At 36.5% G+C, this 18,636-nt stretch overlaps 2 protein-coding genes across 8 annotated transcripts; both read left to right on the forward strand.

Moving 5' to 3' along the window:
* Nucleotides 1–293: 293 nt before the first annotated feature.
* On the forward strand, nt 294–8,446 carry LOC148842636 (uncharacterized). Of its 5 annotated transcripts, none has more exons than XR_016103720.1 (5): nt 294–1,119; nt 3,814–3,894; nt 7,141–7,514; nt 7,729–7,854; nt 7,959–8,446. XR_016103720.1 is itself a non-coding variant. In XM_088959592.1 (4 exons), the coding sequence occupies exons 1-4, from the start codon at nt 747–749 to the stop codon at nt 7,744–7,746; spliced, it is 846 nt and encodes a 281-aa protein (XP_088815718.1). In that variant the 5' UTR covers nt 294–746; the 3' UTR covers nt 7,747–7,908. The 5 variants fall into 5 exon arrangements, 2 of the variants coding, with proteins under 2 accessions (XP_088815718.1, XP_088815717.1); XR_016103721.1 differs by having other exon boundaries at nt 7,975–8,446; XR_016103722.1 differs by having other exon boundaries at nt 7,980–8,446.
* A 3,057-nt stretch (nt 8,447–11,503) lies between these two features.
* On the forward strand, nt 11,504–18,636 carry LOC148842637 (putative protein ABIL5). Of its 3 annotated transcripts, XM_088959273.1 has the most exons (9): nt 11,504–12,276; nt 12,396–12,478; nt 14,744–14,891; nt 15,058–15,157; nt 15,307–15,343; nt 16,340–16,446; nt 16,586–16,668; nt 16,749–16,830; nt 17,078–17,265. In XM_088959273.1, exons 1-8 carry the CDS (start codon nt 12,193–12,195, stop codon nt 16,809–16,811), a joined length of 705 nt encoding a protein of 234 aa, XP_088815399.1. In that variant the 5' UTR covers nt 11,504–12,192; the 3' UTR covers nt 16,812–16,830; nt 17,078–17,265. The 3 variants fall into 3 exon arrangements, with proteins under 3 accessions (XP_088815399.1, XP_088815400.1, XP_088815398.1); XM_088959274.1 differs by lacking the exons at nt 16,749–16,830; nt 17,078–17,265 and adding an exon at nt 18,112–18,636; XM_088959272.1 differs by lacking the exon at nt 16,749–16,830.

Consider the following 18,636-nt stretch of genomic DNA (forward strand, 5'->3'; position numbering starts at 1 on the left):
TGGTCAAACTGTCGATCCATTTGACCTGAACAACGGCAAAAATCACGGGCTGATCAGTTAAGACCATATTGTCGAGCTTATGACCCGGTAACTGGTGGCCAAAAGCGAAAACATTCATTCAATATCATATTACAACCCGAACTCGGCTTGAATTCGATAAAATGGATGATCCGAATCCGATTCGACGTCGATCCAATGCAAACGAATCTAATGTGGATTTACCATCCGATTCGATCGATCCGTTCGCAAGAAGTGCGTCCGTTACATGCAGTTCCGCAGTATCGCAAAGGGTGGAATACCCCGCCAAAATACTAAAAGTACGTAGTATGTCCGGTATCATAGATTTTCCCGGAAAAAAAGTCATTAATAAAAGTGCTCGAAAGTGCAGCTTGAAATTTGAAACCGATTCAGAACTTCAACGAGGTGCTTTCGCGTGGATGAAAATGAAACAACGATTCTTAGGGGTTTAGATGCTTAGAAGTCAGAAACCTATATTGAATAACATCCTGTTTTTGATCCCTCAACAGCTCATGAAACCAGGAACTAGGGCTGGATTAGGGAACGATCTGGTTAAGGAAGTCTACATTCGTCGTTGATTTGTTACAAGAGAAACCTCCTTGAAGTTAATTTGTGAAGCCCTAAATTATTTCTTCGACTCATGGCTTGGATTTCTGAAGGTAGGATTCAGGATACAGGATACAGGAGATTAGATCCAAACACCTAAGAGGTATCACTAGATAATCTCAATGGCCATCATTGGTGATGCTCTTCGCCAGGCCTTCATGCCGAAACATGAATATGGTGGCCTCCGCGAGGAAGTGAAGGCTTGGGTCCGCCTCCAGAGGCCCCTAATCATGGTTTCCCTGACGGTTCTGTGCCTGATAGTCCTCATTTCCGTCTTCATCAGCTTGAATATCGTTTTCCCGCTCGACGAGGGCAAAAGACCGTTTTGCGGCGATCAACGGCATCAACCTCTTTCGATTAATGTCGGTGCAGATTTTGATACCTTTCCTGGAGCATTTTATCTCACAGAGCAGGAAGTCGCCGACTACTACTGGATGGTTGTATTCATGCCGTCAGCAATTATTTTCTTCGCTTCCATTGTTTACCTATTGGCAGGTAAGTGGAACTACAAGGTCATTGTTGTTCTGTTCCATTGTGATTTTTTTTTTTTGATTTTTTCGCTTTTTAATTCAGTAAAAGCCTTTTCTTACTTGTTACTTGTTAGACATGAAACCTATATGTGAAGCAAAATTTAATCGAGCAATGTTAGGTTATTGTACGGATTATTTCTTGTTATAGAGCTTAAATTATCCCCTAGGATTTTGTATACATATTTTTAGGCTACAGGATGCACAGCAAACCTCTGGCTGAAGCAATTCTTTTTTTCTTACTCATTTGATATATAATTGATAAGTGGCTTTATTCAAACTGTTGTACTTAACCATTTGTACCATATTATTGACTTTGTAAGTTTGGTTGATATGCTGAGAATTGGGATGTGTGAATCTGTGATGAACACTACTAGTAATTATTATTGTCGTTGTTGTTGTTGTTTGACAAAAGAAGAAAAATTTATACACCGTCGACAATTATTCAAGACTGATCAGAAAACTAGAAATACTTCTTTTTTTATTAAAATAACACATAATAACTTATTGCAAGGAAAAAGTGCCCTCTAGTCAAAATGAACAAATGATTCCCAAAACTACAAGAAATAAATACTGATGTTCTGAGGTATAACATATCAAATTACACTCGTTATCTCACATCCAGCTTGAGGATCATAATTTAGATAGTGATGGATTTATTGATTGGTGAGAAGGGACGTACTAAACATTCATCATTGTAAAGTATTGAAATAATAAATTATGTTGTTGTTTTGGGGAAATGTTAGAGACATATTGAATAAGTAATTGGTGGTGATTCTAGGAACATAACCAGGTGGTGCCAAAGAGGGGGAAGTGGGTCTTGGGGATTCTTCTGCAATGAAATAAGAGAAATATTGGCTTGATGTCCAACTCTAGGAATTTGTATGTCATAGCTGATATGCTTGCTATATCAGGAATATAGAGTTTTTCCATGCCTTAATAGTTTTTGGCTTGGAAACGGACCATCTTTGTTCATGTTTCACACCCTCTTTTCTTTTGCATTACAATATAAATTAGTTACCAAAACAGAAGACAAAGGGTAAAGATTTAAAAGGAAGAAGTATGCAACATTTGAATGAACTTTAGGAGAACCAAAGGATGACGGAATTTTCATCCTTTTGGGGCTTATAAACAAAAAGGGTTAGAGAAGATACATGCAACCTCTCTATTACTAAATGTTTCATTCTCCTTTTCAAGCCCCATCTTAACTAAATTGACAGAACAAGTTGCCTAGTTTTAGAAGTGCATTGTGACCATTTAGTACATGGAAAAATGAATATGCCTACTTTTTACAATATTCATGAAATATTGGGATGAGTACCAAAACTTTCCACTTTCTGCTAGAACAATATCCCCTCTCCTAGGGATACGCTTAGACAAAAGGTAGTTGCATGTACTAAAAGTCTAAGACCTTGTAGCTCGTAATATTCGATTTTAACTTCTGGTTCTGAACTGGGTTTTCCCCTAGTTTGAAACTGAAACGTTGACAAAAAAGTTTTCATAATTTGGATATTTGATTTTTTGATAGATTTTTGGATATTTTGGTTTAAACTAAAGAATAGGTAAATGCAAAATTTAAGGGGAAGGTCAAATTTAAAAAAAATCCTTTTTTTCTCTTTCATATTTTCATTATTATGTGATTAACTTTTCCTACTATCTCTATGCCACATTTGTCTTTTTTTTTTACTATTATATTTTTCAGACTGAAATTCTTGGTGTTATGCCCTTCATGGATATGGTTCTGGAGATATTTGAGACTACCTCAAGTTCCTGAAAATTTGAAACTTCTGTTGAATTTAAAATGTTTGTTGTTTGTATACTAATGGTAGAAAATGCAGAGCTACTAAGTTAAATTTTGACAGTTATGTTCTTGGTAGTCTAAGCTGTTTAATTGTTGAGGTTGTTTTTAAGAAATGCTGGCATACTTTTTGGCTTCTGACAGAGATTTATAAAAGAGAGGAATTTGGAGATTTCTCTGTTGCTGATGTAGTTAGTGGATGGGTCCCATGTGTCACTGTTATTGTGTGGATATAATTCTTTTCATGGTTGCTCTTTAGGGAATCTGGACCATTCGGAAGTTGGGATTGGGGGGGGGGGATTTGATAGAATTTTGAGGTCTTATTTGCCATGGTATCTCCATCAGGGCTGACCTGTTATCACTACTTTAGGGGCTTAGTTTGACTATGCTTTATGAATATACCCTGGTGGAGGTGGATGGAAATTCACTATGGGATGAATGGGGGATAGTGAGGAGGTTGCTTGGCTGCTCTGTCATCATATCAGGGAGGCTAGATTCTTGTCTCTCAGAATGAACATCTAGTTCTGCTTGATCTAGAGATCTATCAATTCTTTCACAGAGAATCTGGATAGGGATGGAGTGGACGTATTGAAATTGCCAATCTGGTTGCTTTGCCAAGAGGCCTCCCAGGGTAGATTGTTTGTGGTGTGTTGTCCTAGTATATTAAACTGCATTTGTTGGCCAGAGGTATTCAGCCTTAGTGCTTGATCATCTTGTTCTGATGGTCTTAAATGTTCATTACTTTTTTCTCTCTCTACTTTTTCATAATTAACAAAGTTCTTTGCTTTTGATATTAAAGTGCAATACCTTTTTTCTTTCATTTATCTATGTCATATAAGCTCCATATTCTTTTGTTGGTCTCAGGAATTGTTGTTGCTTATTCTGTTCCAACACGACATGGATGCTTAAGAGTAGTGGAGAATAACTACTGTGCTTCAAAAAGGGGTATTTTGCCTTCATTGATGTTTCACTAAATGCTTTATGTTTATCCATTCTTTTTTTCTTTGAAAATAAAATAAAAATTATATGTATTATTAATTTAATCGGAAACACATACTAAAAATTGCTTAGGTAATTTACAAGCCTTAAAGAAAATGATTTAAACTTTCTTTCATCAGTAACCAAGTCCATTCTCATTTAACATCTAAAGTTTTGCTATTTCAAATAAATCTTATCTGTGAAGCTATTCAATAAGCATCTAATTACTAGTACCCTAAGTCTCTTCTGCCTTTCCCTGTTCTGGTACCCTATTTTGTTGTCATTTAAAATCTTGTTATGGAAATGCGTGGAAATGTATCCAGGTGATTTCACCTTTCTTTCTGTTCTGCTGTTATGTAACACTAGGATGCAATTATTAATAAAAGAAAGTTCAATCTGATAAAGTTCATAAGTGGAAAACATTTTTTGCATTTTTATTTTCTATAAGAAAATCAACTTAAATGCCATATAATTTTCACCAAGATTAACCCTATATATCCCTGATAAAAGTGTGTATGTGAGAGATAGAAGTAGTAGGCCTCTAATATAAAGTGCTCTAGGCATCACATGCATCTAGAGAAGTGAAACCCTTCTAAGATTCCAGTTTTCAAGTTTAAGTATCCAATTTGCAATTTTACACCTTGTTAAAATTTATTTTTACACTTTGTGTGTTTTTTCTTGCATGCATTAATTAGAAGAGAACTCCAATGAGGAAACCATGCTATCCAGAATTGCAGTTGGTGTCATTATAAGAATTGCATTTGAGCTCTTAGAGAAAACCGGATTTTTTTTTTTTTGAGAAAAGATAATTGGTTTCATTAAACAAGGGAAGGATGTACAAAGAGGTTTTACCCTACTTTGTTCTTTAGCAGTGATATCCCTTCATTGCGCGATATCTAAAATAGCCACTAGGCTACAAGAATAAATTACTATCCAATCCCTAACTATTTATAAATCAGTTCCTGGTATTATATTTGGACACAAAGAATATAATTATTTATAAATCTATTTTTTCAAAATATAATATATAACACAATAATACATTGATAAAATCATTTTTTAAAAATATTTAATATGTCGGATAGGGAATTTTGTGTCCAAACATAATTGAAATCTCATCTGGATGGTCTCTCTATTCAAGTAGTAAATTCTTTGTTGAGAAATTATATATTTGTAGGTATTATATGATCAACTATTACTTGTTATCATGGAAAAAAAAACTTTGGATGGAAGGTTTGAGAACTTGGGTTTAACATCACACTTTTTTTTTTGATTATTGAGATTCTGAAATACTATGGGCTTACAGTATTTGGATATTAGATATTTAGATCTCCCTTGTGTGCATCTCAAACACATAACAGAATTCATACTCTGTTACCCAAGGACATTACAATTCAACTCATGATATACTATTCCATTTATGCATCCATACAAAATTGTGAACAGAAATAATCAATTCATCAAGTAATTGAACGAACAAATTTCTTATTTGATCGGGCACATTCACTTTAACACTATCTTCTCTATTTGGCAATAAAGATCAATACATTGGTACTGATTCAAATGGGTGGATGCCTAGACCTGTCCAAATTTTGTATGGCTGTGATCCTGTATGAAGATGGGTGATGGATTGCATGTTTGGTTTCGGTTGGACAACTAGTGCAACAACACCCAGCCTTGTCAATCCTTCCCAAACCTGTTCCCCGTTCCATCTAACAAGGAAACCACAGTTGCTGATTGCTATGAAACTAAGGGGGATCAGGCCATTTGGTTTCAAGGCTTTGGCAGAAATCTGCAGGATTGGGAGGTTGAGGAAGTCTCCTCATTACTTCAAACTACGCAAAGCCAAAAACCACATGCAGGTGTTCAGAATAGAAGAGTTTGTCTTTCGGACTCTATGGGTTCCTTCTCCGTGAGGTTGCTGGGGAGGAGATTACACAATAGGACCAACAGTTCATTCCCAGCTGAAGTGACATGGAACCCTCTGATTCCATTCGAAGTCTCTTTCTTACTATGGACGGTTATGTGGGATAGATGTCTCACTTGAAGCAACCTAATTAAGGGAGTGATGCCAGTTGGGGAGATCAGATGCATGTTCCGTAAATGAAATATGGAGACAAATGATCATATTTTTCTCCATTGCTCTTTTACAAGAGAAATATGGTGTCGGATTTTTTGGAGGGCCACTGCTATTGGTGTTTCCCTAAAATAGTTAAGGAAGCTCTTAGCTGTTGGTCTGGACAGAGCATCTAAAAGTGTGGTATCCTATACTGGCAGAAGTAAGTTGGAACATATAGATTGAGAGAAATCAAGGAGTCTTCAACCTCAAGCATTCCCAAGCTCTTTAAGTGTGGAGAAAGGTCCTTGGGTGAACATTTAGTCTGTCCATTCTTTGTGAGCTTGGTATAGGGACATTTTTGGTTCTGTTTTAACCCTGATTTTGTTATTGATGTACGGTTCTTCACTGTATAGTCACTGATGTTGGGGATTTTTCCTCTTTACCTAATGAAAGCATACATTACATCCTTCCAAAAAAAAAAGAAAAAGTGACATCTTTTCGTGCCTCTTTAATACTTTGTGGATTGTTTCTAATATTGCTTTCTGCTTCTGTTGTTATAATGCTTTGTTGTTTTTAGTGCTCAGGATTGTTATAATGATACAGGACCTGAAAAATCTTGTCTTTTAAAAAACAATTTTATTCCTTTTATTTTCTTGAAAAAGCACATTCTAATTCTTTTCCAATATTTGATTCTAGATTTTCAAAGACAAAATTCATTTTGTAATTGCAGATTTATTAAAATTTAAGTAATAAATATAGACTAGTTGGTTTTGTTCCACTAAGCTGGGCCAGAGATGGGTATGGATCCAGTACACTCCCCCAATAACAGCTTCTACTGAAATTAACTCCAGGAACCAGAGCTTGTCTCTGGACTTAAAAAAGACCATTTCATGTGGAAATTGCTACTTCTGCCAACACTGAATTATTATTTTGAGAAGCCAAAACACAGAATATTTCAATTGTGACCAAATAGAATAATGGTTGATTTGATTTATGCACTCCCATCCCTTGAATCCCATGTATGGCATCGATCAACTGACATGAGCTTTTATTGGGAAGTTTGAGCAATGCTTCTGCTCTTACATATTCGAAAGCAGTCCCTTCATATATTCATGTTTCATGGTGGTACTATTAACCTTCATACATTTTTGTAGGTGGTGTTCGTTGTCTATCCATTCTCAACATTGTATTTGCAATTATTTTTTGTCTTCTTGCATTGTTTCTTGGTTCAACCCTTCTTACGTTGGGGAGTAGCTGTTCCTTGCCCTTGTTTTGGTGCTATGAGATTGCATCATGGGGGCTGGTTACTCTATATGGTGGTACTGCCTTCTTCCTCCGAAGGAAGGCATCTGTAATTCTTGATGAAGGGGATTTTGCTGGTCAAAATCATGGGCTGGAGATGTTGGAGGCAATTCCCTTAGAGGTGACACCAGAGGTGGAGAGGCAAGTGAATGTAGGCTTTATGGCATGGATGGGCTCATCCCTGTTATCATCTGATGAACAAGATGAGCCTGAGAATAAGGAAAAGGTGCACTATCAAACCCAAAGCAACTCTAACCAGCAAAGTGTGTGATGGTTCTCATGTTGGTTTTTCAAACTTAATTTGTTTCAACTTTCAAGCAAAGTGATTCTCATTGAAAAAAAGACACAATCAGGGAGTATCATATAAACAACTAGATATTACAACTAGGACATGAATTGGCACCTCCTGAGTGAACACATTCTTGCATCTACTCTTCCAGGAAACCTTCATCTCTTGATTAGTTGGAGTATACCAGTGAAGATCAGAATTGTGGGTGTAAAATACTTGGTTGGTGATAAAGCCAACTAACTGTACCCTTCTCTTACTAAGCTTCTGTACCAAACAGGTAAGCTAATTGTTTTAATTATAAATCATACTCTCAATAATTTATCTTGTTCTAGTTTGCTGCCCTCTTTTAAACCTTTATTTTGAGCTCTAAAAATTAAACAGTGCAAGATCGGCCCAGGATAGGATGCGTTCGATCTTGTTCCAGTCGGTCATCTAGAATTCCAGAAAAGTTCTCTATGGGTGTTCTTTTGGCGCAACAAACTAATAATGGACTAATGGAGTGTTCTACTCTTTGTGCCACATTTCCTTCTCTGTATCTGTAGCTGCTTCTGCACTCTTTTATGTTTATCCCACTGAAGGTCTCATGGTGTTGAAGGTTTTTTTCCCTCTTTGATGGATGGTCCTAATACATCTCCCTGCTTGGTATATCTAATTACCTGTACCAAAAAGGCAGCAAGAGACAATTATTTACGCCCTGATTTCTGAAAAAAGTTTTGTCCATCCAATTTAGTTCTACACGCACAGCCAAATTTATTAGTTGGTATTGACTATTGAGCACATGTCCTCAAGATAATTACCATGTTTCGTTTAATGTTATTATTTATTATGTTTTCATCCCTTTTTTATTTAATTTAAATCCACCCGTTTGCTAAGCTTTTCTTAGTAGATTACTATAATTTAGTGTATAAATTTTCAAAAATAAGAAAAGAAAGGATTATAATGCACCCACGTGCCTTGTACATGAAGGCTTTATTTGGTTTGATAGAAAATAAGAGATAAGCAGGAAGTTGAGAGTAAGGTCTCAAGGAATTTTGTAGGGTTTAAGTAATTTATATGTTAGTGGGGACAAAACCCTACTAGTAATAAAAATAATCAGAGTAGGGTTATGTCACTTTATGAAAGAGGTGATGGACGATTGGATATACTATACCCAACTCAGTACATAGGCAGGAACTTGGCAGACAAGAATCTATTTCTTTTGGTAATCAACATGGCAGACAAAGCTGGCTGGCCTCTGGGATTAAGATAAATCTTTGTGGACCTATAGTGGTGGGCTGTCATTGGGTAAGAGAAGTGCTTCTTTTCTCTTGGCTTTCCTTTCCCCCTTTTTGTTAAATTCCTTTTCATAGTCTTCTTCCTTATTTTCTTCAATGCAACTCCACTTAAAAAAATAAAAAAAATGATCAAAAACTGTTGTCTGGGTTGATGGTTCGATTGTTTGGGTCAGTGGGTTGTCAATTAAATCAAAGGGTTTTGGTGGTTTTATAGTAAAATGGAACAGATTACCTAACCAATTCCCGGGTTGTCTGGTCCAAGTGTCCAATGCGGTCCGATTTTGAAAACCATGCATAACCACGAGCTAAATCATTTCTCTGATTATTGGAGACTTGGGCTTTGAGTGTGCCTGAATTCTAGAATTCTATATATCTAGCCAAAAAAACAAAAATTATAGAATGTTATACGTTCTTGTAGAGTTTCTGAAACTCGTTTGGATCTCTTTGCTCCTCTCATTTCCCAGGCCTCGCATCGCCTCCATTGGCAGTTCCACCATAGATGACAACAGAACAGGTATAGTCACTTGGTTCTCCTCCATGTGTTGAGCTTAAAAAATAAGAGTCCGGATCTGCTTCTCAGAACTCTCCTCGCACCATCCTCTAACCTCACAATGCATCTCAGCCGCTCATTGGGAACATCTCCTGTACTTTGTGTTATTATTCATGGGGAGATATTCCCAGTACGTGGTGGGATGGGGCCATGAAGTTGGTGTTTGGCATTTGTGCTGGGAACATTGCACCGTTTTCTCATAAAAATAGTGCTGGGCATGTGGAGTTGTAAGCACTATTTTTTTTGTTTGGAACTGATGCTATCACATAGGCGTTTTCTAGAAAACAACACTGGTTTTATTTGGTACCAGTGTTGGGAGCAATCTTTATTATCCAACGTCCAGGATGATGCTACATCATTGCACTATTGGCAACAATACGCCGTTTTCTCAGAAAACTGAATTTGGTATTAATTTAGACCACACTTTTCCGATTTCCAAGGCATGGTCTGGAGCAACATTTTTTTCTAGAAAAGTGGTACCAAATAAGAGGGCATTGTTTGAAGCACCGCTTTCTCTGATGTGGTGCTTATGTGGCATCGTTTTCTCAGGAAACAACATCGATGCCAAACATCACAAAAGTGGGTGTGAGGTGCGTTTTGTAAAGAGCAAATCCCGATTAAAAAGAAGTCCTTTTTTGTATAAAGAACTTGTTGAACCAATTGCTTGGATTATTAGTGTAGGATCTCTTTTACGGTGGCTAGAACTGTCAATAAATTAAATTCAATATCCTATTTGACACATTGTTTTCAACCCATCGTTGACCCAACCAGTCGAATCGTTTTAATCGTCAGTCAGCTAAGGTTTCAGGTCTGGTTCAATCAAGACCCATCAAATGGTCAAAAACTATTGACTTGGTCAAGAACTGTTCAAACTAGTTGGGTCATGGGATGCACACTCAATGTATACAAACTTTTAGAGGCCATAACTTTGCATTTCAATGTCTAATTGGGATGATTTTTTGGGTAACTTTTTGAGATCTATGCGTCCCAATGTGACATAGGTGCCTTGCCCCACTATTTTTATAAAAAAACCCTTTTTAGGCCTCAAATTGTAAATTTTAATATTTTTTATAAATAAAAAATTAAAAATTGAATTAACAAACATAAATTAAATATAAAATAATACATATAGCATATCTAAAACATATTTATACATTATTTATTGCTAAAATATATATTTACACACATGCAATGATGTGACACGGTCTAAACCATTCGACCCGCCCAGTTGAACTGGTGACCTATGACTTAGAGGCAAAAACGGTTCTGCCTCCGAGTTAGTTTTTAAAACCTTGATTTGACATCAAATTCAATTAGATTAAAAAATTAATATTTTATGTATATAAAATTAGATATGTATGCAACTATTCTTATGAATTGGTATTTACTTCTTATAGAACACACCTCACACCAACCTTATAAATACATCCCATCGTGCATTGGGAATATCCCCTGAATAATAACACAGGAGTATGAGAGATGTTCCCGATACATGGTGGGGTGTGCCTGTGAGGTCAGTGTTAGGAGCGTTGTGTGAAGAGAAGATCAGGACTCGTATATAAAATTTATAATTGATACATTTAATATTTTATATTTATATACATTCATTTATATGTATATATAATTATATTATTTTCTATTTTATTGTCGTTTTAAGCATGATAAATTATTAATTAAATTAAATGCAGATTATATCCGAATTCAATCTGAATCTCACATATAGGATTTTGGATCTAACGTAACTGGATTCAATCCGATTACAGCCCCAGCAGGACCGGGCCGGATAAATAGAATAATCAGAAATCCACGATAAATCGTCTGAATGCTTTGAGGGCTGAAAGCCTGAAACTTTGGGCAGGGGCCGCTGTGACCTGTGAGCATGTATGGTGGAAATTCTCATTTAATCGAACTGCACTGATAATGGGTTGGATGCAACTCATAGTGATTAGAGAGAGAAAGAGAAATCGTTTTTATAAAGGAATCATAATTAATTAATTCATAGTTTTGTTGTAATAAATCAATTTTTGTATAGACAGAGCATTAACACGTGGGCTGTCTTTGATGGATACATAAAGCTTTGTTCAAGGCTTCAAGCACGACACCCCAGAATGTAGAAGTATGCCAGATGGTGAAAAGTAGATCTTAACGCAGGAGGCAGTGTCAAACTGTCAATAATGAAAGACAAGAAATTTCAGAAAGACTCTCGAGCGTCCCGCCATTTCGAATTCAGGATCCAATGGTAATTAACCAGGTGAGGTTCTTTTTAATTTTATTTTTTTTTAAATTTTGATGAAAAATGCTTGACCAACAAAGGAAACAAGCCGGGGTGGGCTCTCGTTTGCAGAGAAGAATTTCAATTTCTGGCTTTACTTAATCGAAAAGTTAGATCAGTGAAAAAAAAAAAAAAATACAGTGAGAAAAGTGTTTCTGATTTCTGAAAGACCTTTTCATATTCAACGAACCTTAAACTGGAGAGAATGTTAAAAAGATTCAAAAGAGACATGAGATCACGAGATCGATAACATATATTTGTCTTCTTCTTCTCTGCCTCTGGTTCATCTGTACGAGCCAGAAATTGGGTTTAGCGACCACCCATAAACGCTAAAGATAGATAAACGCGAGACTATCTGCATCAGAGACACTAATAAGAGAGAGAGAGAGAGAGAGAGAGAGAGAGAGAGAGAGAGAGAGAGAGAGAGAGAGACGTTCTTTTATTGTCTTTTCTTTCTTCATCTCGGTAGTCGGTACGGCCTCATCTTATCTTTCACCGTAGAAGTAGAAAAAATAGAAAATGCAAAACTCCGAAGAATCGCGTCTTGCTGGAAAAATGGATTCCGACTCCGATGACGACGCTCGCTTTGAAAAATCTATGCAGGTGCATCGTGCATGCTAATCTCTCGTACCTTCTCCATTTACAATTTCTCTCAGAAGTCTTTTTCTTCTGTTCTCTTTTGTACTGTTTTTGTAGCTCGTTTCGATCTTTTGTGGTTGCAGGAACTGAGGGATTTGCGCTCTCAGCTTCACTACGCTGCCGATTACTGCGAAAAGGCGTTCCTGAATGCGAAACAGAGGAAAAAGTAAGTCCTCTTTTCCACCATTGTTAGGATTTAGGGGGTGTGGCATTGTATCTGCATTACGTCGGGAGGCCCAACGCCACCCGCTTCGGTCCGAGCTACGGCCGACGAGAATAATCTTATTGGCTCCAGCTCGACTGAAAATCAGGCCAGGCTGTGGCTTGTCTAAAATGAGCCGTGTGCGCCACTGTGGTATGAGGTGCATTTTGCTTTTTCACTAGACGACATCAAATCCATGGCTTCCTTCTGAGATGCTTCTGCGCAGGGAATTCAGTGGACTGCGCCTTCCTTGGTGCAGTCTCTGAGTGAACTTTGAGAAAACGTCTCCACGTGCACGGTTCACCCAAGCAGTAAGGCGCACGTTAGAACTTAAGCTGTGTTTTGTTCGAAAGAAAATGGTAGGTCAAACAAAACACAACTTTAGGGTCTGTTTGTCTCATAGGAATAGGATCTGGAAAATTCGAATCGAAATTGGCCCATTCAGTTTCCAACCGATTGGTGGGATGATTCGCATTCCTGCTGGAACTACATTTTCCCATTTGTGGGAATGGTCATTCGGCTCATTTCCTCTCCCTCCTTTGGGAATGAAAATCCCGTTCCAGCGGATTCTGATTCCACTACGAACCAAACAGACAAGGGGAACCAAATAGATCATTCCCATTCTGATTTGGAGGGATTTTGATTCCAGTTCACATTACAAACCAAAAGGACCCTTAAAACAGTTCAGCTTTTACTATTCTTTCCTTGGCTTCACGTCCAGACTCCAGTCAGTTGACAATCTCTATTAAAGTATTATTTCATGTTTACAAGGCTGGGCTGGCCAAGGCCCAAGATGTTTTACCGGGCCGGAATGTATCGTATTCGTTTAAGACTTAAAAGTGCATTTGACTTTTTCCAAATTTCAACTTTGATGATTCGAAATCACCCTCTCTCTACGAAACCCAAGTCATATACATTAACTGATAAACATCATAACAACCTTTTTTAGAAAACGATCTCTCAAATACAAATTGAATGGCGTTTTCATTTTTTTCCCCTGATGTAAGAAATTAATGACACGGCAATGCTTATAAAACGCATGGATGCCAAACAGAACCTATGTATTTGGGGCCTTTAATCACTGACGGTTTCGTCGGTTGCCTTCATATTCGTTCTCTGTTCCACACGAAACTTGGCTGTTATGCATCTGAAATCATTAGTCAACTAGGTTCCGTGTGGGCATGTGGTTGATTATGGTTTCACAACCATTTTCTTATGTCTTGATCACAATTTTATATTTTCCTGTAAAAAATTAGAATTCTAAGATAATGTTTGTTAAATGATAAATTCCCGTCTAAGTTTTATATATTCGCTGGAAATCTCAGTAAGTGTTTGATGGCATCTATTTCATTCAAGTGGGTCTTGCTTAGAAATTAGAATGGAAATAGTAAAAGAGGCAATCATAGAGCAGACAGATGAGCATGGCGAAGACTCTGTTAATACTTTGTTTTTTCTGCTTTGAAGTGCGATGGCTGCCATAGCTTTCGGCACTAGAATTCCTCTCAAATACACATGAAAGTACTGTATGTTGGGCCAGGCTAGGTTTTCTAATTTCTATTTAGTTCACACCAGCTTTTATTTATTGTTATAAGAAGAAAAACAAAAAATAAGCTAAAATAAGGCATGCTGAGGATCTCATAACCTGTTTTTATCTTTGTTGAGCTCTCCTTTTTTTTTTTTTTCTTCTGTATATTTTGTTCTGTAATAAAAAGGGAAAACCTGTTCTCAAGGCTTGAACTAATTGTTTTCTCATGCTTGTTAACCTGAGATTTTAGCATCGAACTAAGCAACGGCCCCTTAAGAACTTTCCTTCAACTTTTGTTTCTTTATTATTATTTTTTTCTATCAAATCAAACATAGCCTAAGAAAACATTTTAATTACAATACATATAATAGTTGGTATTTGGAGTACACTTTACTTTAAATGTAAAGCCGAAATAACAGAAACTCTAGCAAGAGGTGGTGTAGGAAGGTAATCTTTCTATTGGGTTACAGCTCTGCTGGGATAAAATTGACTTTATTTACCTTGTTTTATGTGATAGCAAGCAAAATGCTGCTGGTTCTTCCACCAATATCTCATTGGGATAGATTCTTTCACTCTTTTTTAATGCTAAAAATAATGAAATACTTTGATCTTGTTACTGATAAAAAAGAGATGCCATTAGTTCTCTATTGTGTATTTTCCGTTTGTTGAGCAAAAGTTCAATATTGTGTTTATTCATTATGTAGGGTGATTGAGAACACAAAGGAGTACATATGCAAGGCCGTGGTTACTGTTGTTGATCATCTTGGAAGTATCTCCACAAATCTTGAATGTCAGATTTCTAAGAACAACGAGGTTCCAGAATCAGAGCTTCGGATTGACTGTTTGAAACAGGTCAGTATTTTGAATGAGATGATATTGCTAACTATTAATCATAATACAGTAGCTTACAAAAGTGAAAGCCCACATATGTTAAGGTTGTACTGCTCGTTTACTTTTCTGTTCTTTTCCTATTTAAATCTAACGTTGAACTTAGATGATGTGAATTGATGTTTGTCAGAGGCTTTTAGTTTGCGATCAATACACTCACAAGCTGGCTCTTACTGAAGTACGCTGGAGTGAAAATCTCCCAGTGCATCACCCGCGTTACATTGCACCACGTAACTATTTCTTCTTCACTGCAACTTCTGATATTCTCTTCTTGTCAAAGTGAAGGAATTGTAGTAACCCAGTCTCACTCTTATTTTTTCTTTTTTGGGGGTGTGTTGCATGTGTTCTCTCCTTGTATTACATTTGGCTTGTTACTCAGCAACTCCAACTCTTGATAAAACAAACAGTGAGCTCAGGTACCTTTCCCCCTTTCCCACTATTTCTACACATTCTCCCTTTTTATCAAGCTTGGCATATCAGATGGACATTTATGACATAAACCAAGCAAATTGTTGTGAATATTCTATCAAGGTGTTGTTTAGTTGCAACTTTTCTGTGTGGTGGCTAATACTTTGGTAATAATAAGGCTGAAAAACAATAAGAAGCATGGATTTCAGAGGCAATGCTTTGGCAATACGTGTCACAAAAAACAGATTTTTGATATGCTTAATCTGAGTGGTTCTATGACATGTCCGCAATACTGCAAACAAACACTCTACTGTCAGTGTTGCATGGACACAGACACAGGAGTCAGAATCCAATGTGTGTCTATGAGTCTGACTCAACAAAGAGAGAGATCATGGACTTGCAGAATGCAGATACATTTATTGAAAAGTATATATCATTCATATTTTTTAAATTCTGACACTATATTCCTGCATATAATGTGTGTCTATGACACTATATTCCTACATATAATGTGTGTCTATGACACTATATTCCTACATATAATGTGTGCCTATGAGTCTGACTCAACAAAAAGAGAGAACACGGACTTGCAGAATGCAGATACGTTTATGGAAAAGCATATATCATTCATATTTTTTGAATTCTGACACTATATTCCTGCATATAATGTTGCCTTTCTTACTTAGTAATGTCTGATATGAAGCCAACATTCATCTTGTACATTAATTGCTTATTTATGTCAAATAATTTAAGAGAGAGAAAATGCTACAGAGAAGTGTCCTCAAGAATCTATAGTGTCATAATCCGATACATGTCTGACTTAGACATGTCATTCATTTAAGAGAGTCCATGCAACACAGCTGCCTACTGTGTTATGATCAAACTTACCTATATTGTAGGTGATAATTTTGTTTCATTTCCTATGCTTCCAATTTATTCTTCCTTCTTTTTAAGTAATTCTATGTTTATGTTTACCAAACCAAAGCTTCTTAAACCTTGTTTAGGTACAAGCGTGGCACAGTGGAAGAAGTGCCACTTTTCTTATACACATATGCACATAAGCTGCCAGTAGATAAGGATTTTACATCTAGTAATGATGATAAGAAGCATGGTATGTATCAGGCTTCAGGTTGGATATTTTCATTTTTATTAAGAGTACAAATTCTTGCTCATTTGCAGAACTTTAAGTTTCCATTTCCATCTGACCAGCATTGAATTCAAAATCCAATCTTCGTCTGACTTTATTTCAGGATATAAATTCTCCAAATTATTGCCTGTTCGTGATGGCTCATCCATGCCAGTTAAAATTCGAAATCTCTCTTTTCATTTCCAGGTGATTTGATGTCCTCCTGAAGTCCTGTTGCTTGTCAAGTAGCTCAGTAAGGCATTATGTGTTTATGCCTATTATCTCAGGAATGTAGAATGAAGATTGTTGTAGTGACATGGACAGTTTACCTTGGATGTAGGCTCTTCTGAAATCCAGAGGAATAAACAGGTCAGATATAGGTTAGGGCAGTGCATTATTAGCCCTAACAGTTGACTGAAATCAGGCAATTTTGAGCCAAAAAAGAAAAACCCTCAAAAGCATAAGTTGGGCCTGATCCAACAAGTTGTGGAATAGACCTGATTCATCAGAACCAGAAAATCTTTTGGACATAAATATCCCAGTTCACTTTCTACCTTTTATTTATAAAGACTTGAAAGGAAAATATAACCGTAGAGATTGGTTTCATTTGTTGCAGGATGACCATAAGATTGGACGCAATGAGAAAACCAGGAAACTAGTGCAAAGTAATGACATCAAGTCACTTATTAGGCGGAGTAAAATACTGTATAAAGTACAATGATTATATGTTGTATTATTTATTTATTTTGGTTGTGTTTCAAGAAATTCTCTCTCAAAATGATAATTCACATTTTCTTTTTTCTACATGCGCAATTCTTAAATTGATTGAGCTAAATATTCATTTAAACATCTTTAGGTAAATTATTAGTGCAATAGGCAAGCAGAAGGCTTGTTTTTATTCTTGTTGTTAGCATGTAATTATAGAAGTTATACCAATATCTGGTACATTCCTTGAGTTTTAAGTAGTCCAGCATTTTTCATCTCAGAGAAATTAACAAATTTCTGACAAAAGATATCTCTTAGATAGAAAAACAAATTTACTGAGCTTCAGACAAGCATGTTGTCACCTTGAGTTAAAGATGCTAGGATTAGTGAAGATAAGATAAAGTTTTCTTAACTTGGGTTCTTTGGGAGATAGAAAAACAAATTAGAAGAACTAATGGTGTTTGAGGTCAAGTGTATAGAATTTCAGGAGCAGATAAGATAAAGTTTTCTTAACTTGGGTTCTTTGTATTCAAGCAAGTCTGCGATTGAACATATGCATAATGTGTTGTGTTGAAATCCTTGACAAACTACAAGTTGGATTTTGGGTGACTTGCACATCCCAAATTGTGGAAAAAATAAAAGTAGCAGAGTATGCCCATTATACAAAAGTACACACTGTCAAAAGGACACAGTGACATGTGAATGTGCACTTTCTCTCTCTCCCTCTCTCACATACTCGTGTAAAACAAATACAAACACACAACTAGTCTCAATGAATCAGTTTAATGAATAGAATGGTAAAGTAACCACACTAGTAGAAGGAATATGTACAAGCTTTTTTCCCTATCATAAATATTTTAATGTGTTTGTAGTTCATGGTTTCATTTGCTTTCCTTTTGGTACTGTAATGTGAAATCACGTTTGGTTTGTTTGACCATATTATAGGTGGTTCTGAAACAAAAAATTCCATGGTTCCATGACGAGAAATACATCCTTTTTTGAACACTTAAGTTTACTATGTCCTCACCTAGACAACACAGTTCACTGATTGCCGATGACCCAGTAGCTGAGATGGTCACTCAGTGTCCCTCCGAATATGGAGGTGCAGGATCAAACCCACATAACTGCAGGCTCTTTGTGGTAAGGTGTGTGGACCTCACATGCATTCTGATCTGCCCCCACCCGTTAATTCCTCTGTATTATGTAATATGTAATACCCCCAAAATAAAATGTAAGCATGACATGGCCACAATAGTGTGCATTTGAGTCCATAGACTATTGCTCAATAATGACCATACAATCAAAACTCAGTGGTAGGAGATGAAATTTACATGTACATGTGGGACAAAATCAATATTTGTGTGTTTGGTTCAAAAAATAGACCATATATCTCTTGTTTTTGTCTGGTTCAAAACAGAACCAAGAACTAGTAACCAAACTACAGTATTAAGAATTGCATGGTTCAAAAAA

This window comes from Nelumbo lutea, chromosome 8, assembly GCF_056320005.1.
Source record: "Nelumbo lutea isolate HS-2025 chromosome 8, American lotus-T2T, whole genome shotgun sequence".
NCBI classification, from domain to species: Eukaryota; Viridiplantae; Streptophyta; class Magnoliopsida; order Proteales; family Nelumbonaceae; genus Nelumbo; species Nelumbo lutea.